Genomic DNA, 23,676 nt, shown 5'->3' on the forward strand with positions numbered 1-23,676 from the left:
TAAAAAAACACCACAAAAAAACCAAAAGGGTTAAAGATATTAAAAGACATATTCTAACACAGACGCAGACTGGGATAGGTCTCAACTTAAAAGACTTGTTGGAAGAGAAAAGTCTTCAAAAGGCACCTAAAAGATAGCAGAGATGGTGCCTGCCTAATATTTAATGGGAGGGAATTCCACAGGGTAGGTGCAGCCACACTAAAGGTCCGTTTCCTATATTGTACAGAACGAACCTCCTGATAAGATGGTCTGCAGGAGGCCCTCACCTGCAGAGTGCAGTGATCGACTGGGTATATAAGGGATAAGACGGTCTTTCAGGTATCCTGGTCCCAAGCTATATAGGGCTTTGTACACCAAAACTAGAACCTTGAACTTGGACCGGTAGCAAATGGGCAGCCAGTGCAATTCTTTCAGCAGCAGGGTGACATGTTGGTGATACCCTGCCCCAGTGAGCAGTTTCGCCGTCGCATTTTGCACTAGCTGCAGCTTCCAGACCAACCTCAAGGGCAGCCCCACATAGAGCGCATTACAGTAATCCAGCCTAGAGATTACCAGTGCATGGACAACAGCGGTCAGGCTATCCTGGTGCAAAAATGGCCGCAGCTGTCTTATCAGCTGAAGCTGGTAAAAGGCAGTCCTAGCTACAGAGGTCACCTGGGCCTCTAGCGACAAAGATGGCTCCAGGAGCACCCCTAGACTACGGACCTGCTCTTTCAGAGGGAATACAATCCCATCCAAAGCAGGCAACTGACCAATTTTCCGAACTCGGGAACCACCAACCCACAGCGCCTCCGTCTTGCTAGGATTCAGACTCAGTTTATTGACCCTCATCCAGCCCACCACCGAGTCCAAGCGCCAGTCTAGGGCTTGCACGGCCTCTCCTGATTCAGATGTTACGGAGAAATAGAGCTGGGTGTCATCAGCATACTGCTGACACCTTGCCCCAAGTCTCCTGATGACTGCTCCCAAGGGCTTCATATAGATGTTAAACAGCATGGGGGACAAGATGGTACCCTGCGGCACCCCACAGCACAACTGCCAGGGGGCCGAAAGACAGTCACCCAATGCTATTCTCTGAGAGCGACTTTGGAGATAGTATCAGAACCACTGTAAAACAGTTCCTCCAATACCCAGCTCACCAAGTCGGCCCACAAGGATACCATGGTCAATGGTGTCAAAAGTCGCTGAGAGATTAAGTAAGAACAACAGTGTCGCACTCCCCCTGTCCTTCTCCCGATAAAGGTCATCCATCAGGGCAACCAAGGCTGATTCAGTCCCATAACCAGGCCTGAACCCAGACTGGGATGGATCAAGATAATCTGTTTCATCCAAGAGTACTTGCAATTGCTGCGCCACAACCCTCTCAATCACCTTCCCTAAGAAGGGGGTATTTGCAACCGGTTGGTAGTTGTCATAAACCAATGGGTCCAGTGTGGGCTTTTTCAGGAGTGGTCAGATCACTGCCTCCTTCAAGGCACCCAGAACCACTTCCTCCCGCAATGATGCCTTGACCACACTCTGGATCCACTCGGTCAAATCCTCTCAGCAAGCTTTAATAAGCCAAGAAGGGCAAGGGTTGAGAGGACACGTTGCTGGCTGCATCATCGCAAGCACCTTGTCCGTTTCATTTCTTTACTGTTCATGGTCCCCCTGGATTACTTTGCGCGCCCCGAGAGAGTCATGTCCCCCAGGTTGGGAAACACTCAGATAATTTTATAATTTAATTCTTGGTTTTATGTTGTATTTTACTGTATTCTGTGGGAAAACTAGGCTTTTACAGCTGTCAAATAATTTTTTAAGATGATATTCCCTGTACCATTTAGATAACAGTCAGACACCATAAATCAGTACTATCAAAAGGGTGGTCAAAAAATACAGGGTTGTATCCAACTAAGTCTTACTCAGATTAGACCCACTGAAATTAATGGACTTAGTTGGTCATGTTTATTATTTTCTTTGTGTCTACTACTCTGAGTCAGACTAACGGTGGATACAATAAATAATAATAATAGGACATAATTTGTTGTCTACGTAGAATGTCTTGAGGAGCCCCCAGCAGACCCCAGCTCTAAATTCTAATGTAAACAAAACTCCCTTGTAAAAAAAAAAAAAAATCATAATGTGCCTTACTTTGATAGCACTGATTTATGGTGTCTGACTGCCATCTAAAGGTACAGAGAGTATCAACTTTTTGGCAGCTATAAATGCCCAGTTCCCTACATTTTTAAAAGGGTTTTATGGGCTTGACTATTTTTTTTTCAAGCTGGCTGCTGGAGCCCTTTCACGCAAGTTGTGTGTGTGCCTTATTTAAAAGTAAATCTTGTGATGTGGAAGTAACTAATCTTACTTCACGTCAGAAGTGAGCAAGTTTTTTCTGTCAAGGACCATGCTCCTTCGGGAGATAATTTTGATTATTTGAATGATTGCTCTGTCCTGTTTTACAGGGGTTGGTTTTTGTTTTTTTACATTACTGTTCACCACCCTGATGTTTTGTGAGAGGCACATAAGGCCAGCTCCCTGCTGAAGCTAAGCAGGGTTGGGTCTGTTCCATGCCTGGATGGGAGACCGTGTGGGAACCATATGTAAGCCGCCTTGGGTTTCTATCATGGAAAGAAGGGTGGGGTATAAGAATGATAGATAGATAGATAGATAGATTGTTGGGGGTGGCATGCCAGCTGTAGGTGGGGTCACTCCCTTGCTCTGTTTCTGTCACCCCCTTCTCTATTTCTTCTCACTCCTTGCCCAACTGGTTGCCAGGGGAGGGACAGATTGATCACTTGCAGAGGACTATTGAAATCAGGCAGAGGTCCACATGTATACCTAGGGCCACAGGTTGCTCACCACTGCTTTAAGTAGCTGATGTGTTTTCCATGAAGGTGAAAGGTGTCACAGTGAGATTGTTACAATAAAACCAAATAAAACCTGGGAGCATTCATAGGCTTGCAGCCTTCTGTTCTTCTCTCCCCACCCTTCACTCTTCATAAGGGGTCAAAAGAATCAGGAGATCATATGTTTATTTGAATGCTGGATCTTTCTGACCCTGCAGGATAGAACATTGTTTCTTGGGACTTGGCTTCTTCACGTTTCCTCTAGGGAGGGGTGCAGAGAGCCCAAAGCCTGCTCCTGATCTTCTCTCCCCCCACTTGCCCCATCTCTAGATAACTATCCCAGAAATGTTGTATGGTTCAAACAGACCTGAAGAATTTAGAACAGCAAGAGCTTGCTTTTTGCTTCATATTTCAGTGACTCTCTGGGAGGTGCATTGTATTCATGGGCAGAATAATTTTGAGTGGGTTCTTTTGTTATTCCACTAGATTAGGTAGCATGAGAAGCCCAGGACTATTCAGGAGGGAGCCCTCGTTGCTCGACCCACATACTCTGGCGTGTCTCTCCTTAATAGTGCAGGAAGGAGAAGCTTGCATGTAGTTGATGTACCTTGAGAAGTAAGAACCCACTTTTAATGCTAATAAATGGTGAGCTACAACTTAAGAGAAAGCAGCTAGTTCATATAGCCTTGTATAGTTGTAAAGGTGAAGTTGTGTGCAAATTAACAAAGTCTTACAAAATGTTATTCTGATAGATGCCAAAATGGGCAAAATTGAAGAATAAAGTATCCTATACAATAACATGTGCACAAAGTAATTTACAGTAGCCTAATGCTTCCATTTATTTCATCAGTTTGGGCTCATTACTCCTGCTATCCGATCCCATGCTGTTATTTTACAAGCAGAAGAGAATTCAGCACCAACTCTTTGAAGATTGCAAAGAATCACTTTGTTTAGGGTTTTGCAACTCTGCCTTGCATTACTGGAGATACCTGATAATGTATTTGCAGGGATTAAATTATGTTGCATCTTGAGTGTGAGAAACATAAACCATATTTTGAAAGGATATTGCACCTTTAAGAAAACAGAGCATATGCTAGTCCTGCTTACCTGTTTCTTAGCAACATGTTTTCAGAGGCATCAGTACAGGTTACAAGAGAAAGCAGAATGGGAATGACAAGATTTAAGAGAACCAAAGGAGATGAGCCCAGACACAAAATAGTTAGAAAAACCTTACTCCATGGAATTGAAATTAAATTTACAGCATTTCCTGATTTAAAAGAGTTTGGGATGAAATTGATGTCAGTGAATGAGTAGAATATATATTTAAAGTACTGCGTATGTAATAGGAAAAAAGATAGGAAGAAAGGCTTTGTTGAATTATAATAGGTCAATTTATTAGAGGCTTTGGAAAATAATTTTATAATAAATTCTGTGGAGCCATGGTGTTAAAGTAAAATGAGTCTGTTTGATTTATTGCCCCGTCAAAGCATCTTTATTGGGGAGTAAATCTCACTTATAAGTTCAGAGGGACTTCCTGTTTGGTGTGCAAGTGTGCTTACGATTTCATCCATAGCATAAAGACTTATGGAGGAGTTTGCTGTTGCTTTTATGCTATTTTCACATTCATTGTGCTATTTTCACATTTCACATTCAATAATAAAAATAGGTGTGGGAAAACTATTTTTTAAAAAAACAACTGTGTATTTATTATTAGCATAGACCCTGGATTCCAATTTTCCTAGGCTTGGCCTTTTTTATATTTGCATTCTCTTCTTTGTATTTTTATGTCAACAGAATCACACCGGTGCCACCTGCTGCAAGGTAAACACTGTGATGGAACATGTCAACATTTCTCCCTTACTGCTGGGTACCTGATCAGGTTCCCCCTTTATGTAAACTAAGTGTGCCCTATGAGATATGAAAAGGCCAGCTGCTGGCTGAAGCAAGACATGTGCGGCCTATGTCAGATCAACTGGGGAAAACATTCCTGTGAGATGACTTGGTCTAATTGCTGCTTTGGAGCAAAAAGAATCCCTGGTACATTCTCTGCCATGGTAATATGCAGGACGCAACCACAACAAGTTCAGCCACTGGAGGGAGTGCTCCACTAATTGCTTAAACCTCATCTCTGCTATTTAGCTATCAGCAGGCAGACCCAAGAAACACGATTTACATCACTTTATCCTGCACCTTTCTGACACAGATTGCTTTTTCCCCAATGACCTAGAGATGGCGCACTCTCAGCATTTTACAGCACTGTGTTAAGAAGAGCTGCAAGTGTCTGGCAGTTGCACTTTAACACTCTCAGAAACTCAAAACACAATTATGCTTCTCCTAGTTACTATAAAGACTCCATATTTGCTTATAAACCAATGTGTTTTGCTTGTTATAACAGCATACACATACTAATTCAGGAAATACATGAGTTAACAGAATGGGAATCTTGATTTTAACCAGTTACTTAAAACAATCTTTTGTCTTGGTGATATATATTAATGTACATGTACTGCCTTCAATTCGATTCTGACTTATGGCGACCCTGTGAATAGGGTTTTCATGAGGCTGAGAGGCAGTGACTGGCCCAAGGTCACCCAGTGAGCTTCATGGCTATGTGGGGATTTGAACCCTGGTCTGCCAGGTCGTAGTCCAACACCTTAACCACTACATTACCTTGATTTAAATTACTCCAACCTGTTCTGAATGCAACAGTGAACTGGAAGGAGAGGTTTCTGCTTCAAATCTCAACTTAATTAAATTAACAATATTAATAGTTATCAGTAGTTGTGAAATTTTAGGAGTGTGGGATTTTAGATCTTAGAGCCTGACACTTATTCAGGAAATACATGACATGGCTAACATACTGTTGTTAACACTTCTGTTAATTAAATTAACAGTACATATCTAAAGCAGCACAGAATAATAGTAGCACTATTCTATGGCTGTAAGTAGTATTTCATGATGGGGCATGAACTGCTGGTTCTCTTTCATTTTCATTATTCCAAGGGTAGCTAACCTGTGGCCCTCCAGGTGTTGGACTCCAACTTGGATCATTCCAAACCAGCATAGCCAATTTTTAGGGATGATGGGAGTTATAGTACAGCAACATTTGGAGGGCCACAGTGTTCCCATCACTGCATTTTTCCTTTTCTTGTAAAGGTTCTGTTGTGAACTGGATCTATACAATTCACAGCTTGGCGAGCTTCCATCCTCTGAAGAAGAGTACTGAGAGACCATGCAGAGAGTGTGCGGGCTTTCTCAGGTATCTAGGATTATATTAGAGTAGGAGTGGCTAAGATTTTTCAGGACTGAATTCAGGCCAGTGCACATGCAGACACACAAATGCACAAAAAATAATTAGGCACAAAGATCAGGAGGGGGGTAAGCAGGCACATTCAACAAAGAGGCTATAATATAAAGGCAGGTATATGCACATATACACATTTAGGGAGGGAGGCAGACATACACATATTCAGCAGAGGTGGGGCGTACAAACAAACACATGCATACACATTCAGGCAAACAGACAGACCACCAGAGGAGGGAGATTCCAGTGTTTTTGCTCCCTATTACAGCACTGGGGAAGAAGGGTTCTCTCAAAACTGTAAGGGGGAGGAAAAAAATTAATTAATTCAGATGTCTTCTTATCTTTTTTTTTTTTTCAATTAATTTTTATTCTAATTTTCAAAACGAAAATAATACAAAAAGAAAACAACACAAATCAATAACTAATACAATACAAAAAAAAATATATCTAAAAATATTGACTTCCGATTTGTCATAGTTCAGCTATAAATCTATAATATATAACAAACCTATCTCTTAATAGATTATAAAATCACCTTCCTCCAGCGGTTATCTTAGTTGGTTTCAAATCTCATTAACATCATATCATTTTAATATTCCACAAAAAGTCAAAGAGAAGTTTCCAATCCTTGAGATATATATCAATCAATTTTTTTTCTAAATAAACATGCCAATTAATCCAGCTCATCAAATCTACTAAATCCAGTAATTTCAAAACACTATAATTCAACTATAAATCTATAATATGTAACAGACCTATCTCTTAATAGATTATAAAATCACCTTCCTCCAACAGTTATCTTAGTTGGTTTCAAATCTCATTAACATCATATCATTTTAATCTTCCACAAAAAGTCAAAGAGAAGTTTCCAATCCTTGAGATATATGTCAATCGATTTTTTTTCCTAAATAAACATGCCAATTAATCCAACTCATCAAATCTACTAAGTCCAGTGATTTTAAATCGCTCTTCTGTCATTATCCATATTGGGTCCATCTTCCATCTTTACGCACCCAAAAATCTTGCTGTCATAGTCATATAATAAAAGTCTGGTAGGAATTTCCTCCATCACAGATATTTTCTTACCATCAAATCCAAACGTATCACTGAAGTATTGTTGCAAAGCCGCATCTCTGTTCCTCTTTTCCACGTGATACACTAGTACATCTCTTGAAGGTTTTTCCATTGACACAAAACAGGGATTAATTCTGTTAACTTTCTCCATTTCAAGTTCCATCAGATCCTTCCAGTCCAAGAATTTTTTTGAACCAATAATATCTTTATCTCCAATCTCTTCAATTCCTTCAGGGACAGCGCTGAATTCCAAACTGTAATATTTGTCTCCAGGATCCATCACAGCCAGGAAATCCAAATCTTTTTTCATGTCCATAATTAAGCCAATCTCCATAGTTTGAACCTTGCCTTTAATTTCTCTTTCATCTTTTTTTTGTTTTCCAGATCTATCTTTATTCTCCTTTCTCATAGAATCCTGAGTTTCTTTCAGCTCCTGTCTCATTTCGTAAAATTCAATTCTCCACACTTGTCTATTATTTCTCAGTTCTTGTTTTATTGAGTTAATCCCATTCATTATTTTCTGAAACATGTCTAGAGATAAAGTCCCTTCTTGTACATCCATGGCCTTCTTAATTGTCATTCTTAAAGCCAAAGGAACAAAACTCCTTCAATTTTCAATGTCCCAAACAAAGAGCAGCTTATTTCTTTAACCAGTTACAAAGGAGTTAATTTTTCCAACAAACTAACATCACACGCTAGACAGCCCTTATCTCTTATCTGCCTGAAAGTGTAAGAACAGCTTTTGTTCACAGCGTCGAAATAGCTAGTAGCAGAGAGAATGAGCAGATTCGTCAAAAAAAAAAGTAGATCAAAAAGTAGTCCCAGCCATAGATCAAAAAGATTTCTTATCTCCTCCAATCAGAAATCTCTCGCCCGTTGTAATCTTTAGAATGCCATTTTCCATGTCAGCTTTTTGCAATAAAAAAAAAAAGATAAGCTATTTATATTTTCTTCCCCCCTAGCTCCGCGAACAAAAAAAGGAAAGTCTTACCTCACCTAGGTTATCTCAATTGCTGTTACTTTGACAAATCTCTTTAGCTGTATAGATAAGAAAATGATGAATGTAGACAGGAGGATGTTTGCCTGTTAATCCGTATAAAAAAAAACGGGTTACTTATCCAGCTGAGCTAGCATAAAAATCCTCGCTCTGTCTGAGCTGCTGGAAGACAGACAATTCTGACGAATTCCAGACTCCAACAATCAAAACAAAGCTATGTGGGGAATCTCACGTTTCTTCTTTAACCGGAAGAAATTATTCCCAGTCAGAAAAGAGCCTTCTGACTGAATTTAAACTGGATGAGTTTCATCCAAGACGGGAGCCCGTCTCAGAGGCTGCACAGGTGTAGGAATCCTCCTGGGAAGTCAGATGTCTTCTTATCTTGTAAAGGAGCCTCTTTTCTCTCTGTTTTGGCACCATTGCAAAAAAGGAAACTGGAAGAAGTGATCCTTCCTCTTTTCTGACCACTACGATGCTCTTGCAATGGTGCCACACCAGAGGATGAAGAGGTGCCTGATCTTTGAACGGCTGGCGAGCCTCCCCCTGCCCGCCCACACTACAGTGGGAGCACTACAATGGGGAGGGATCCTCAGCAAAAAAAAGTTACTTTAAAACAAATTTTAAAAATACTTTTTTAAAAATAAAAAATGTCAAAATATTGGGTATCTTAAGAGGCCACAAAAACCCACTTGAGGGGCTGAATCCAACCCATGGGCCAGATCTATCCTTCCATTAGAGGATAATTATTGATTTCAAGCACTGATGACAGCAAAACCATAGGAAGAAAGTTTGTCAAGAAGCAGAATGATTTGGGAACAAGTAGAAAGCATAATTGCTGATCACATTGCAAGGAAGCATATGTCCAGGATGTTTCCTGTAGTTGTGAATTTTGATAGTAAATGGCAAAATGAAGATGGTTTTACATGTGCTTTTCCTATGCAGAAAGTAGTTTCACATAGGAAAAAACATGACACCCTAGTATACATCATATATGCTGGGAAAACAGAAGGGAGTAGAAAAAGAGGAAGGCCAAACAAGAGATGGATTGATTCCATAAAGGAAGCCACAGACCTGAACTTACAAGATCTGAACAGGGTGGTTCACAACAGATGCTGTTGGAGGTCACTGATTCATAGGGTCACCATAAGTCGTAGTCTACTTGAAGGCACATAACAACAACAATACATCATTGTGTGTGACAATTGTACATTTACACTTTGTGTACATGTGTTGGAAGCAGAAATTGGTTGCAGTTCTCCGGCATAGCACATGTATACTGTAGCTCTTGCAAAAACCAACAACAAATGTGTGGTGTGTAAGAGGGGAGGGAGAGAGAGTTCATTGCATGGGTTTTGCATTTTCCCCTACATGGAAGTTCTTGAAATAGATCCTGAATAGAAAAACAGATAAATACTTAGAGATAACAGTACCACACACACACACATACATTTTGGTGTAGCAGAGAGGGGGATGAGGAAAAAAACAGCTTACTTGGCCTTGTGCAATAAAGACTATGACCTGCAGACCCTAAATCTTATCAGGACCAAGAATTGGGCCTGATGATCTCACAAGACAGTGTAAGGGATGGGAACATGCTCTATATAAGCCCTGTTCCTGCCCTGCTCATGGTCAGTGGGCATTAGGCAAGCAACACAACCTTCAGGACCTTCTGGTCATCCTTTATAGGAGCCAGGAATGTGTTTTTTATATCTTCCAAATTGACACTTGGGTTTTTTTTCTTCACCAGGGTATTTTCTCTCCTTGCTGGGCAGTTGCTTGAGGTATTAGTTGTTTATATTTTGCCATAACCTGTATTAGTGAACCACTGTGGACATGGAGAAGGCCACGATATTAATCTCTGCATAACAACAGTTGACAGGTGACTCACAGAACTGTGTGGCTTCTGGGATTGGCTGATATCCAGGATGGTGAAGGAGGGCTACCCTTAGCAAAGCTGGGCAGATGCGGTGGTGAGATTTACATCTCACCATCCATTGATGATAGGACTACCAGTTGTCACAAATTAGATCAGGCTTGAGTCAAGGTGCTAGGGTGACACTGCAGCTGGTTAACCATGCCATTCCCCCTATGTAGCAGGGTTCGGTTTTATTTTTGTTTATTTTCATACACTTACACCCTACCTTTCTTCTGTCACGGAACCTAACTTTCTATATTGGTTTCAGATTAAAGCCTTTCCCTTGTGGCTATGTTTTTAATAAATTTGTGCCCTAGTTTAAATCTTAGTCTGGTGTCTTGCCCCCTTAATTTCTTGCATTTCCTACAAACAAATTTTATAGATTAATGCTCTTAAAACACACACACAGTTATAAGGTATTGAATCCAGAACTATGGACAGCTCGCTTAATAAGTGATCAGGTCTCTACCTAGACACTGCAGGTGTCCAAGCTGAAGAATAGAGAAGCCTCATGGTTTTTTTTTAGAGATGGCTAGTATGAAGGTGGCAACTGGAAAATAAATGAGCTTTAGCTAAAGAAGCTTTCCACAGACTGGCCTTCCAGATGTTCTGGACTACAAAGTCACATCATCCCTGACCATTAGCAATGCTCACTGGGAATGTTGTACCTTGTACTTCAGCATCATCTGGAAGGCCACAGTTTGGAGAAGGTTGAGATAGAGCAACTTATAATTTGCCTATTGTATTTAGAATTTGCATACGCTGGCCAAATAAAAATCTAGTTTAGACTGAATGATGATGCACTCCAGTTTTAAATCGAGGCATATATAAAAAAATAACTTCTTATTCATGTTTACCTCTGAATAAGTTCCTCTGTAGGACTTAGTTACTCCAAAGTAGGCATGTGGCTGAAATTAGTTCAGTTCATATTTTAATGCAAACCTACCTAATTTGCAAATACAGAACCGATATGAGAACCAAAATACAGCTATCCTTCAAAGATTGCGCGTCTCAAAATTTTGTAATTCAGTTCTCCAACCCAAAAGGTGCATACAAAAAAAGTGTATATTAGGGGAAAGGTCTACACAAAAGTGCTTATGTTAGTAAAAAATGTACAAAAATATATTAAGGAAATTGCAAAAATGCATATATTAAACAAAATTGCGTAGAAAAATACATATATCGGGTGAAATGCACAATAAAACGTGTACAAATTTATATGTGGACTTTTTTAAAAAAAAAACACGAACTGATGTGAAAATGGAAAGAATTCGACTTAAAACTGGAACAATGAGAACTTGAGAGAAACAGAAATTGACAGATTTGTCCAGTCCTACCAAGGAAAATGTGCATAGTATTACAGTCTAAATGTTATATTTTCAAATACAATATATTTATCATGCAAGGGTGAGGGCCACGCTAGATATGGTAGTCATGCAATTAGTAGTTGTGTGCATAGCTTTTAAAAAGTAAATAGATATGAGGGCCTGTCTGGATTGGAAACCTGGCATGGGCATGGGAGACTTTTTAATTCCTCCCCTCCACCACCACTGCTGTCCAAATATGAATTGGGGCCCTGTACCTACCCTTTGTTTTGAAAGGAAAGCTTCCAGTGGCGCAGATAAGAGCTTTTTGTACAATCAGATACCAGCCATGGGGCCCTGATCCAAATTGGGACTGCAGTCGGAGGCAAAGTGTTAAAGCCCCTCCTCTCTTCCATGCCAGGGTCCTGATCCCCATCCCCCCTCTGCCACACCTGCTATTTACTTATTAAATAGTACTCACATATTGCATCTCCGCTAGTTTAGCCCTGAATTGCAGTTTGTAAAGCTTGTAAGCAGGAGCAGGTATCTTTCTAAAACAAGTGCTCAGGAAAATAACGGGATGGTTTGGGAGTCAGCAAAGTGTAGATCAGGACTAGCCAACGTAATGGCCTGCAGATGTTGTTGGACTACAACTCCTATCATTCCTGACCATTGGTCATACTGGCTCTGGGGTTGATGGGAGTTGAGCCCAACAACATTTGGAGCCATATCTGGTGCAGACAGAGAAAATTGAAGTCCACTAGAAAATCTAGATTTTTTTTAAGTGACAGCTGCTACTTAATTTGAATGTGTGCCAGAATGTTATCATTCCTACTCTTTTACTTCCATTTTCATTACCTTGCCTTTCCCCTCTCTATCTTAATGCCAAGCGCAGTTATTCTTGCAGAACCGTGTGTCAGTTATAAAGCTGCAGAGTATTTTGTGGACGTATGCGATAAAATAGGGAACTGTTAATTTTATATAAAGTTTAATATAGTTCTAAAATTCATGCCCATTCTGACTCGAATATCAGGGATTATATTCAGGGAAAATGTGCCTTTTGACAGCCCAGCCCAACTACGTGACCACCTTTCCCTCACTTCTCCCCAATGGGGTCGTCTTCTTTCCTTTCTTTCTCCTCCTCCACCCCCCCCCCGCTTCCAGCCCTGCTTGCCTGCCATGGGCTCCTGCTGGGAGGAAGGGCAGGATAAAGAGCAAAGCGGTGAGCGCAGGGCTACGGCTGGGGCGGGCTGCAGGTGAGGGCATGGAGGGTGGGAGGTCTTTGAAGCCACAGAAAACTACACAGAGGCAGGATTACTCCTGGGGTGGTGTTAGTGTTATGCTCTCAAATGTATATGGTGCCTCATAGAATTAGAGAAGCAAAATCAGTTAAGATACCTCCCCCCTTCAAGTCAACACCTGTGTAAAATCTCGTGCCCACAAATAGGCTTTCGGGTACTCTATCTTTCCTGGGTGGGCAGCAGATGGGGGTGTGTGTGTGTGTGTGTGTGTGTGTGTGTGTGTGTGTGTGTGTGTGTGTGTGTGTGTGTGTGTGTGTGTGTGTGTGTGTGTGTGTGTGTGTGTGTGTGTGTGTGTGTGTGTGTGTGTGTGTGTGTGTGTGTGTGTGTGTGTGTGTGTGTGTGTGTGTGTGTGTGTGTGTGTGTGTGTGTGTGTGTGTGTGTGTGTGTGTGTGTGTGTGTGTGAGAGAGAGAGAGAGAGAGAGAGAGAGAGAGAGAGAGAGAGAGAGAGAGAGAGAGAGAGAGAGAGAGAGAGGTCATGCTAGAGAATTTTGTGAGAAATCCTTAAACAAGTTCAAAACTAAAGGCGCTGCAACTGCACGTTTGTTAACTGTGCTAAATGCTTCTCTTCCCCAGTCCCAGACATAACGCTGCTGCGCCACCACCTACTAGCCGCCCTCCTCCTGAACTAGATGGTTTGGGCTGAACAGGAAGATGTGCACTGCAAGCTCTCTTGAATAGGAGTGATTCAGCTTGCATGCACAGTGGCTGCACAACTTAAAACTACTCAACATGCATTCTATATCTGGTAATTTTCTGCCAGGCAGCCACCACACATGCAGTCTGGATCACTCCCATTCTAGAGTGCCTACACTGCACACCTTCTCATCAAACACGGCATGCAGGAGGAAGCCAGCCCAGGTTGAAAACCTGCAGTAAAGGGACAAGGGAGTGGAGGCAAGAGTGGGTTTTACTGAGGCTTTTCTCCTCTCTGATGAAGGGGGAGCAACATTGGGCTGAAAACATCAGGGATGTTTTCTTCTTCCCTCCCAGCATGATAGCTTCTTGAAAAGTAAGAAGAATCCCTTTGCTTGAGTGTGGGGGGGGGGAAGAAGCCAATGCACTTGTTGCATTGAAATCAAAATATCAAAACAAGTTAGATGTGCAACCAGATTTAAGGTTGAAACGAACATCTCTTCAACCAGACTTCCAATCTCTGACAGCTGCAAAACAGCACCAGCCTTCACATTAACTCAGTTATACCATGGATGTATGAGCTTGATTTTAAGAACTTGTCAACAGTAATCATTTGGTCACCTGGACACTCTTGGGCTGCATTCACTGTACATTCATTCCACTATTATTCCTCTTGAAACAGTCATGGCTTCCCTCAAAGTATGCTGGGAAGTGTAGTTAAGGGGGCTGAGAGCTGTTACGCAAGACCCTTGTTCCCCTCACAGATCTACAATTCCCAGAGTTTCCTGGGAAGAGGGTTGAAACGTTAAACCACTCAGGGAACTGTAGCTCTCTGAGGAGAACAGGAGCCTCCTAACAACTCTCAGCACCCTTCACAAACTACACTTCCCAGGCTTCTTTGAGGGAAGCCATTAGTATTTAAAGGAAAATAATAGCAGAATAAATACATGGTGTGAATATGGCCTGGTTTCACTCTTCTTCACATTGTGGGTTTCACAAGTAATTAACTGAGCAGATTCATTTGGGGAGGGACCTGTTCTGGAGTCCCTGGGTGTGTGTGCATGTGTGTCCCTGGGTGTGGGTGTTTGGGTGTGGATGTGAGTGTTTTGGGAGCTCCGAGTTATGTGCGTGCATGTTTGGGGAGTGTGTGTGTATATATATATATATGCGTATGGGGTTGGCGCATGAAGCCCCTAGTTACTTAGTAAGTTGATGATCCTTCAAAATTTGTTAGAAGTTGTTTATATTCTGTAATCTGCCCTGGGACATTCTGGTAAAGGGCAGATAATAAATACCATCATATTTGTTGTTGAGATGAATAAAAAATGACATTACTTAACACTTCATTATGTATTTTTTTCAATTAACAGAGACTATAATTACAATTAGCATGTGGGGGGATCACAAAATTTTTTGAGTTTACAAAGGGGGTCCCACGCTCATAAAGGTTGGGAACCACTGGTCAAGAAATCAGAAGAAGGCTAGGACTGGGGAAGGCAGCTGTGAGAGAACTAGAAAAGGTCCTCAAATGTAAAGATGTATCACTGAACACTAAAGTCAGGATCATTCAGGCCATGGTATTTCCGATCTCTATGTATGGATGTGAAAGTTGGACAGTGAAAAAAACGGATACGAGAAAAATCAACTCATTTGAAATGTGGTGTTGGAGAAGAGCTTTGCAGATATCATGGACTGCGAAAAAGACAAATAATTGGGTGTTAGAACAAATTAAACCTGAACTATCACTAGAAGCTAAAATGATGAAACTGAGGTTATCATACTTTGGACACATAATGAGAAGACATGATTCACTAGGAAAGATAATAATGCTTGGAAAAACAGAAGGAAGTAGAAAAAGAGGAAGGCCAAGCAAGAGATGGATTGATTCCATAAAGGAAGCCACAGGCCTGAACTTACAAGATCTGAACAGGGTGGTTCATGACAGATGCTCTTGGAGGTCACTGATTCATAGGGTCGCCATAAGTCATGGTCGACTTGAAGGCACATAAGAACAACAAAATATATAGTGTGCAGACTGTCTTATTTAGGATGTGAACCTAAATCATGCTTTTGCTCTATTTACTGAAATAGCTCACCCCTAGCTCCCAATTGGAGTGCTGGTTCAATTTTCTGTCTTTACTTCTTTGCAGTTATAGAATATAAATCTACTGGGAGTGTCTCATGGCTATTTTAAAAATAGAACTCAAATGTCACAAGGTTGTAAAGAGATTATTTAAAATATATGGCCTGAATTGAAAGAATTGTGAAGTGAATGTTTTGAGGCCCTGAGAGCTGTTCCCTCCCCCCCCCCACTTAAACAAAAGCTGTCCCTCCCTAAAACGACATGGCAAATCGCTTTTGGAACTGATGACACTTTGAAATGAGAAAGTTCAGCTTTCCTCAGAGACTACCAGGCATGACTCAGCATTGCCTCCATCTGCTCCAAGCCTCCCTACAAGATTGCTTCTGCACACAATCTAGACTCCCATGCCCTTTTTCCATACAACAAATGCTGATATATGCTGCCCATCTATTTTGAGAGGCTATTCACTTTCTCTATGAGGTTGTCATCTGCAAATCAAAATATGGTTAAAGAAATACCTTCCTCTGACAAGTTGTGGACTGCAGCTCTCATAATCCCTGACCATTGGCTATGATAGTCCTGATGGGAGTTGTAGTCCAAGACCTATGGTGGGCACCAGGTTGGGGAAGGCTGTTCTAACCTGTTTCTTACCAGTTAAGAAGCAGAAAGCAGAGAGTAGGAATAAACAGACAGTTCTCCCAATGGAGGGCTGTAGAAAGTGGAGTCCCTCAAGGATCGGTATTGGGACCTGTACTTTTCAACTTGTTCATTAATGACCTAGAATTAGGAGTGAGCAGTGAAGTGGCCAAGTTTGCTGACGACACTAAATTGTTCAGGGTTGTTAAAACAAAAAGGGATTGCGAAGAGCTCCAAAAAGACCTTTCCAAACTGAGTGAATGGGCGGAAAAATGGCAAATGCAATTCAATATAAACAAGTGTAAAATTATGCATATTGGAGCAAAAAATCTGAATTTCACATATACGCTCATGGGGTCTGAACTGGCGGTGACCGACCAGGAGAGAGACCTCGGGGTTGTAGTGGACAGCACGATGAAAATGTCGACCCAGTGTGCGGCAGCTGTGAAAAAGGCAAATTCCATGCTAGCGATAATTAGGAAAGGTATTGAAAATAAAACAGCCGATATCATAATGCCATTGTATAAATCTATGGTGCGGCCGCATTTGGAATACTGTGTACAGTTCTGGTCGCCTCATCTCAAAAAGGATATTATAGAGTTGGAAAAGGTTCAGAAGAGGGCAACCAGAATGATCAAGGGGATGGAGCGACTCCCTTACGAGGAAAGGTTGCAGCATTTGGGGCTTTTTAGTTTAGAGAAAAGGCGGGTCAGAGGAGACATGATAGAAGTGTATAAAATTATGCATGGCATTGAGAAAGTGGATAGAGAAAAGTTTTTCTCCCTCTCTTATAATACTAGAACTCGTGGACATTCAAAGAAGCTGAATGTTGGAAGATTCAGGACAGACAAAAGGAAGTACTTCTTTACTCAGCGCATAGTTAAACTATGGAATTTGCTCCCACAAGATGCAGTAATGGCCACCAGCTTGGATGGCTTTAAAAGAAGATTAGACAAATTCATGGAGGACAGGGCTATCAATGGCTACTAGCCATGATGGCTGTGCTCTGCCACCCTAGTCAGAGGCAGCATGCTTCTGAAAACCAGTTGCCGGAAGCCTCAGGAGGGGAGAGTGTTCTTGCACTCGGGTCCTGCTTGCGGGCTTCCCCCAGGCACCTGGTTGGCCACTGTGAGAACAGGATGCTGGACTAGATGGGCCACTGGCCTGATCCAGCAGGCTCTTCTTATGTTCTTATGTTCTTATGTTCTTCTTATGACTAGATGGGCCACTGGCCTGATCCAGCAGGCTCTTCTTATGTTCTTATGTTCTTAGTTTGGAGTGTTTATTTAGTCTTCACTCACCTGATGGGAAAGGCTTCTAAGTAGTAGTAGTAGTAGTAGTAGTAGTAGTAGTAGTAGTAGTAGTATCCACCTTTCACCAGCATGTCCTGGGGCAGATTACAACAATTTAAAATTCAATGTTAACATTTAAAACAAATTACAGTCACAGTGATAGATTGTGTCCTGGAATAACTATCTGTGACTTCTGCTTTTCCCCCTACCAAGCTCTCACTTGTTGCTATCATGTCTGCTCACAGAATAATTGAACTGTTGACTTTTCCCTGTGATCCACCCTTCTTAATAATGCATAAGGTACATGACAGCAAGGCTAATGGTGATGTCACATTTGGGAGAACTTTTCTTCTGGTCTCTTTCAGTGATGTTGCCAGTACAGATATATTGAGCTTATCAGTTACCTGGTTGTGAGACTGCACAGAGACCACGAAGAAGAAAAATAGGTTGTTTACCTCTATCTGGTGTTCTCCACGAGGTCATCCATGCAGCCAGGCAACCTGCCCTCCTTCCTTACTGCTGGTGTCTGGCGTCTACTGCTGGAATTCTCACAGATGAGCAGAAGAAACGGAAAGGAAAGATGCTCATCCTGGTCCTTGAAGTATATGTGGAGAGTCCAGTCCTTTATATCTAAGAGGAAGGACAAGGTTACTGTAAAGAAGGTTCAGTTATTCTTTGTACAAGTGCAGAATCCAGCTGTGTGGCTACACTGATGACCACAAACACACTTTAATTCATTGTTTATTTGTGTTGTTTATCCCACTCTTCAACCCAAAAGGCTTCAAAAACAGCTTGTGTGAAATCAGTAAAAATAAGACATTGCACACAAGCTGGAAAGGGTTAAGGAGGGAAGAGGAAAATACAGAGACTGGGGCACCAATTCATAAAAGTTGCAAAGTTCTTATAATGATCAGCTTGACAAGAAGCAGTTCAGGGGAGAGGAGCAGTTAAATAGAGCTGATATCTCTGTAGGGCCAACGGAGTGGCCCTGCTTCCGTTCTTTCCCCTTGCTGCAGCTTGATGTGATGGATGGTGACAGTTGAGGGAGGGGAGAGGAGGAGCTGTTCAACACAAAGGGAAAAGATTAATGGTTTATTCATTACTGCTCTGTAAAAATGAATGGAGCTTTGGAACTTTTTTCTTTTTCCTGTATATCTTAGAAATAAGCAAAAAGCAAATCCAGTTGTCTTTGGTTCTGCATGCAAGGACCATGCACTGATTGCCAGTAGTATATATGAATATACCATCAGCCCATATGATTTGAATGTTTTAAGTCCTTGCTTGAGGCTCAATCCTGTGAGTAACTGCTAAGTCTCATTTCGATAGTAGAAAACGTTAGTTTGGTATTTTTAAAAGGGCTAATTAGACGTTAAGCATCCATGTCCCATTGACTCTCAATGGCCTTTGAAAGGCTAGTTTCATTTGGAAAAATCTCAATTGTGTTGTTGTCAATAACTCAGCTGTCTGGTTTAAGGTTTGTTTTCATGTTACTGCTGTTTTTTAAAACTCTTCTGATCTCTCTCTCTCATAGGTTATTCTATCATAAGAATTAAAAAGTAATTAAAACTTGCAGAATGAAAAGATGGCACAAGTGCTGCTTGCACCACCAGGACCCGGTTGCTTCTTCCGATTTACTCGGGAGTCCCTTGCAGCAATTGAGCAAAGGATTGCTGAAGAAGAAGAAAAACAAAAAACTGAACAGGAGCAAAAGAATGAGGACAATGATGAAAACAAGCCAAAGCCAAACAGGGACTTGGAGGCAGGGAAGCCTTTGCCCTTTATTTATGAGGACATACCTCCAGGAATGGTGTCTGAGCCCTTGGAAGACCTGGATCCTTATTATGCAAATAAAAAAGTAAGCATTCATAAAGACCAACCCTTAAGCATATACAGGGCTATACATTTATGTGCTGAATAACTTTTATGCCTTAAAAGCAGAACGAGGCAAGCAAATATCTGTGTCTTTGGTAACAGCATATTGTTACTCAGTGTTTCTTGCTTGTCAGTTATTTTAATCAGTGGCGTCACTAGCGGGGTGCGGGGAGTGTGGACCGCACCTGGGTGACACCATAAGGGAGGTGACACCCAGAGCCGCCCCGTCACGGGGCAGGGCGCCTGCGCCATTGCCCGGCAAAGGAGCTGAGAAGCGCTCCAGGTCGGCGTTGGAGCAGCTAACTCCTCCTCGGAGGCAGGCGGGCGAGACCAGGAGCAGCGTCGGCGGGGTGAGGGAGGCGCACCAGCATTCCCAGGCCTGCTTCTCTGGCTGGGTGCCCCTCCGGCGCGCGCCCTCCCAGGGGCATGGGTGGCTGGCGTTGTGTACGCGCATGCATGCGCGCACACTCAGCAGGACATTTGGGGGCTCGCCAAGGAGTTACCGCACCAGGTGACACCAACCCTAGTGACGCCACTGATTTTAATAATCTTATTAAATGCCAGAGGACACTTTTGTTCTTGCTATAGGACCTAGCTTCCTCTCTAGACCTGAATATTCATGCATTACTTACCATATGACATATGTTAGTATTTAATTTAAACTGGCAGGCCTGTAAGTGTTGGGACAGGGAAGCATAAAGCAATTGTTTCCTTTTGGCACAGCATTCCAGTAGCCAATAACTTAAATCCCCACACAATGAAGCCTCGGTCATTTGTAATGAGAAAACATTGTTTCCTGTCACAAGAACAAATCTGCATGAGTCTTGGATTCATACTACCTCTTAAGTATAAGAGACAGGAGTGGCTTGCCCAGTGGAGCAGACTGCGGCAATAGCCTCCCAGCATCAGCATTACTGCTGCTTACTGGAAGAGGTTGTGCGAAGGCACTTGTGGAAGCACTGGCCTGGCTCTGCCAGTGCATCTGTACTCCCTGACCTTGCCGCCACCTTGCATCTCCCCCTCCCAGTAGCAGCAGCAGTGCTGCTGCCTGGAGGCTATTACTGTGGCTCCTCCCTACTGAAGGAGAAGATTGAAAGCTTCTGCTTTCACTTTTGAACTAACCATAGTTCTCAGTTTTGTCCAAACTCTCTACCTGTGATTAGTTAAAACAAACCAGGATCAAATCATGATATGAAATGCTCTCCTTTCTAACATAATACTGATTTAGTACTACATTAATGAACCTCAGGTTTGTGCACCATCACATCCCCTCTCCTCCTTTGAGACGGCTGCAAGGAGGAGATTGGGATTTTTTTTCTTGTTTCAGCACACTGCAGTTTGTTATTTATCTCTGAACTGGGATACACAGTGGTCAGTTTTAACTATGGTTTGTCTAAGCAAAGCCAACTTTGCTACGTTAGCTTGCTGAGTTAAGATCTTGGCTTGTTCAAATAAACCAGGGATGAGGAACCCATGGCCCTCCAGATATTGGACTACAACTCCCATCTTCCCTGACTATTGCCTACACTAGCTGGGGCTGATGGGAGTTGGAGTGCAATAACAATTGTTTCCTGATGAAACTTCAATCTATGGTTAGCTTGAAATGGAAGTGGATGCATCCAGTCTCCACATGACTGCACCAGAAGGGAGGAGTAGTAGTAGGCTTGTGTATGTACGACTAAATTTATAGTCTGAGTGAAGTCAATTTGTATGTTAAATAACTATAATTAGAACAATCAACAGTTCCCCAAATGCCCATAACAGGGATGTAATAGGAAACTGTGGTTGGTTAAAAAGTAAAGTAGAAGCTTTAACTGCATTTTATGTAAGAGTTGCAGGTTCATCTGACTCCAACTGACTTCAACTCCACCTTCAGTGGGGCCCATCCTGCTTTAGCAGTCATCTCCATCAGACCAGGAGACACTAGGGTTCTACCAGGGATTCTGAGATAGTCCACAGAGTCAGAGGAGGACAGCATGAGCTCTTCAGGCCAGAGAGATACTGGCACAATTGGCTTCTCTTGTGCAAGTCTTCTGGGTTAGTTGAGATGTCTGAGGCTGACCCTAAGGGCAGTTGTTTTTCCCATTTCACATCCCTGTCCTCTTCCCCCAAAGATGGGGTGTCCTAGGTACATCACAAACACTCATGTAGCCCTCCTTATGCATAAAATAGGAATGGATAGCAAACAGGCCTAATGCTCACCATGGCACCTTCTTGTAAGGGGAAGGCATGGTTACTTGCTACGTTTGAATTGGACCTAAAAGTAAACTAAAGCAAATGAAATTCTTTTTTTGTAAGATCTCCTTGAATGTTGTTATATTACTGTTTTGACATGTTTTGTTTTGTCTTTTTAGACATTTATAGTATTGAATAAAGGGAAGACCATCTTCAGATTCAGTGCCACACCTGCCTTGTACTTATTAAGTCCTTTCAGTACACTTAGAAGAATTTCTATAAAGATTTTTGTTCATTCATATCCTTTTTCAGAAGATTTGTTTAAAACACCATTAAGAAACGATAGGAAACCTGATTTAATAATAGCATTAGGCTGTTTTAATAGTTGAATATGGTTTTAGTTACTCTTACCTTCTTAATTTTGCCATTTAAGTGGACACAAATTGTTTGAATTAAATCTCTTGGGTGAATTTCAGTAGAAATAAAATTCTGTGGTCAAGATCCATCACTGTGCCAAGAACCACAATGGGACTTCCCTTCCTTTCCTCCTTGTTGCAGCCCTCTGCACTCTCCCAGTCTGCTCCAGAAGATCTCCCAATCCTCTGGAGCAAATTTTGGGGTCATATGCAATGGGTGATAGGAGAAGAAGGGGAAGTCCATTGCACAAGCGGGATGCCACAATTAGATATCTCCCTATATAATTAGCAGCACAGCATTAACCTTTTATTAGGACATTACACTTTTTCATCTTGAATTTATAGTTATTGCTTGGATTGAATTTATAAATTCATACAACACATTCGGCAGTCTGTATCGTAAGAAGTTTATGTATTGGGGTGATTTTACTTGTCTGTAATTTGTCATATGTTCCTTGACTTAATCAAACATTATTCAGCATGTTTATTATGTTCACCATTCTGACAAACTGTGTATTTATGACCCTGAAAGATCCTCCTGAATGGTCAAAGGCTGTTGAGTAAGTGCATTTTTTTGTTTTCTTCCCAGTGGTGTGTGGGTTGTATATGCTAGACTCTGTATGGGACATGCAGCTGTTTTCATTGGGTTGAATCCAGCAAAGTCATTGTGTGACTGGAACAACTTTTGCTCATGCAAACAGAACTTCCCCTCCTTGAATGCAAGCCCCACCACCACCAAATCTGCTCTGGGGGCCAGGGGAAAACCCCCAGAGCAGTTTTTTGGGGTGCTGGGGGCATACAGGGTTGTAGGAGAGGGAAGGGAAGTTCCATTGCACAAGCAGAAGTCATTACATTTGTACAATGAGCTTCTTTGGGTTTAGCCCATGGCATTATTTTAAAAGGTCTGCATGCCTGAAATTATTTCTAGAGTCTGTTAGATTGAAAAGTACACGTTAAGAGTCATTAGCACAGCAGTTATAATAGAATCTGTGACAATTAATGAGATCAGAGAAAAAGAGAGAAGAGAGATCAAAGGAAAGAACTGAGAAACAAACCCTGTGGAATGCAGTGGAGGATAGGAGAGATGGGGGGGGGAAATGCACAGTCACAATTTACTTCCATGCATTAGAAGTCCAGTATATTAAAACAACAAGGGTTTTGGTCCTTTGTATCACCATTGGTTCTTCTTTCAGACTTCAGTCTCCTTTATTATATATATATCGCTGATTTTTTTTCTTATTCAGCTAAAGGGAAGGACTAATTTTCTTTTTATTATACTTGGTTGAATTGAATCTGAACTCCTAAACTTCTGAAAACATTTAAAAGCACCCTTCCAGCTCTTCATCTGAATTTCTAGACTCTTGTCTCTCTAGCTACCAATGCTTAAGGACTGTATAATGTCTGTAGTTCTGCAGTAATGAGACTTTCAGTATTCATATAAAAAGCTAGAATCTTTTATGAGCAATATTTTCATTTTAACCACAGTACAGATATAATAAGAATAAGAAGCTGGGGGCAGGGGAACTGACATGGCAAATGAAGAGCATCAAATTCTTGTCATGGGGTTTTATGAGCTTTCCTCTTAACAATAAAAAATAAATGAACAGGTATTTATAATTAGTGAAATGAAATGTTTGTTTGATTTTTTTTCCTTTGTAGATACACATTCACTGGAATTTATACATTTGAATCCCTCATTAAAATATTTTCAAGAGGTTTCTGTATAGATAGCTTTACTTTCCTTCGAGACCCCTGGAATTGGCTTGATTTCCTTGTAATTTCATTTGCGTAAGTATTCATCAATTTTTTAAAATTGGGTAATCAGAGTAGATTTTACAAAAATGGT

At 41.5% G+C, this 23,676-nt stretch overlaps 1 protein-coding gene across 1 annotated transcript in view; it reads left to right on the forward strand.

The window, feature by feature from the left end:
* LOC133376446 (sodium channel protein type 2 subunit alpha-like) overlaps positions 1 to 23,676 on the forward strand; it is a 156,775-nt gene that overhangs the window by 61,062 nt on the left and 72,037 nt on the right. The window contains exons 2-5 of the mRNA XM_061608581.1: positions 18,899 to 19,222; positions 21,594 to 21,711; positions 22,300 to 22,390; positions 23,490 to 23,618. Of these exons, the coding sequence (XP_061464565.1) occupies positions 18,950 to 19,222; positions 21,594 to 21,711; positions 22,300 to 22,390; positions 23,490 to 23,618 (611 nt within the window). The 5' untranslated portion in view covers positions 18,899 to 18,949. The remainder of the gene's footprint in view (positions 1 to 18,898; positions 19,223 to 21,593; positions 21,712 to 22,299; positions 22,391 to 23,489; positions 23,619 to 23,676) is intronic.

This window comes from Rhineura floridana, chromosome 2, assembly GCF_030035675.1.
Source record: "Rhineura floridana isolate rRhiFlo1 chromosome 2, rRhiFlo1.hap2, whole genome shotgun sequence".
NCBI lineage: Eukaryota > Metazoa > Chordata > Lepidosauria > Squamata > Rhineuridae > Rhineura > Rhineura floridana.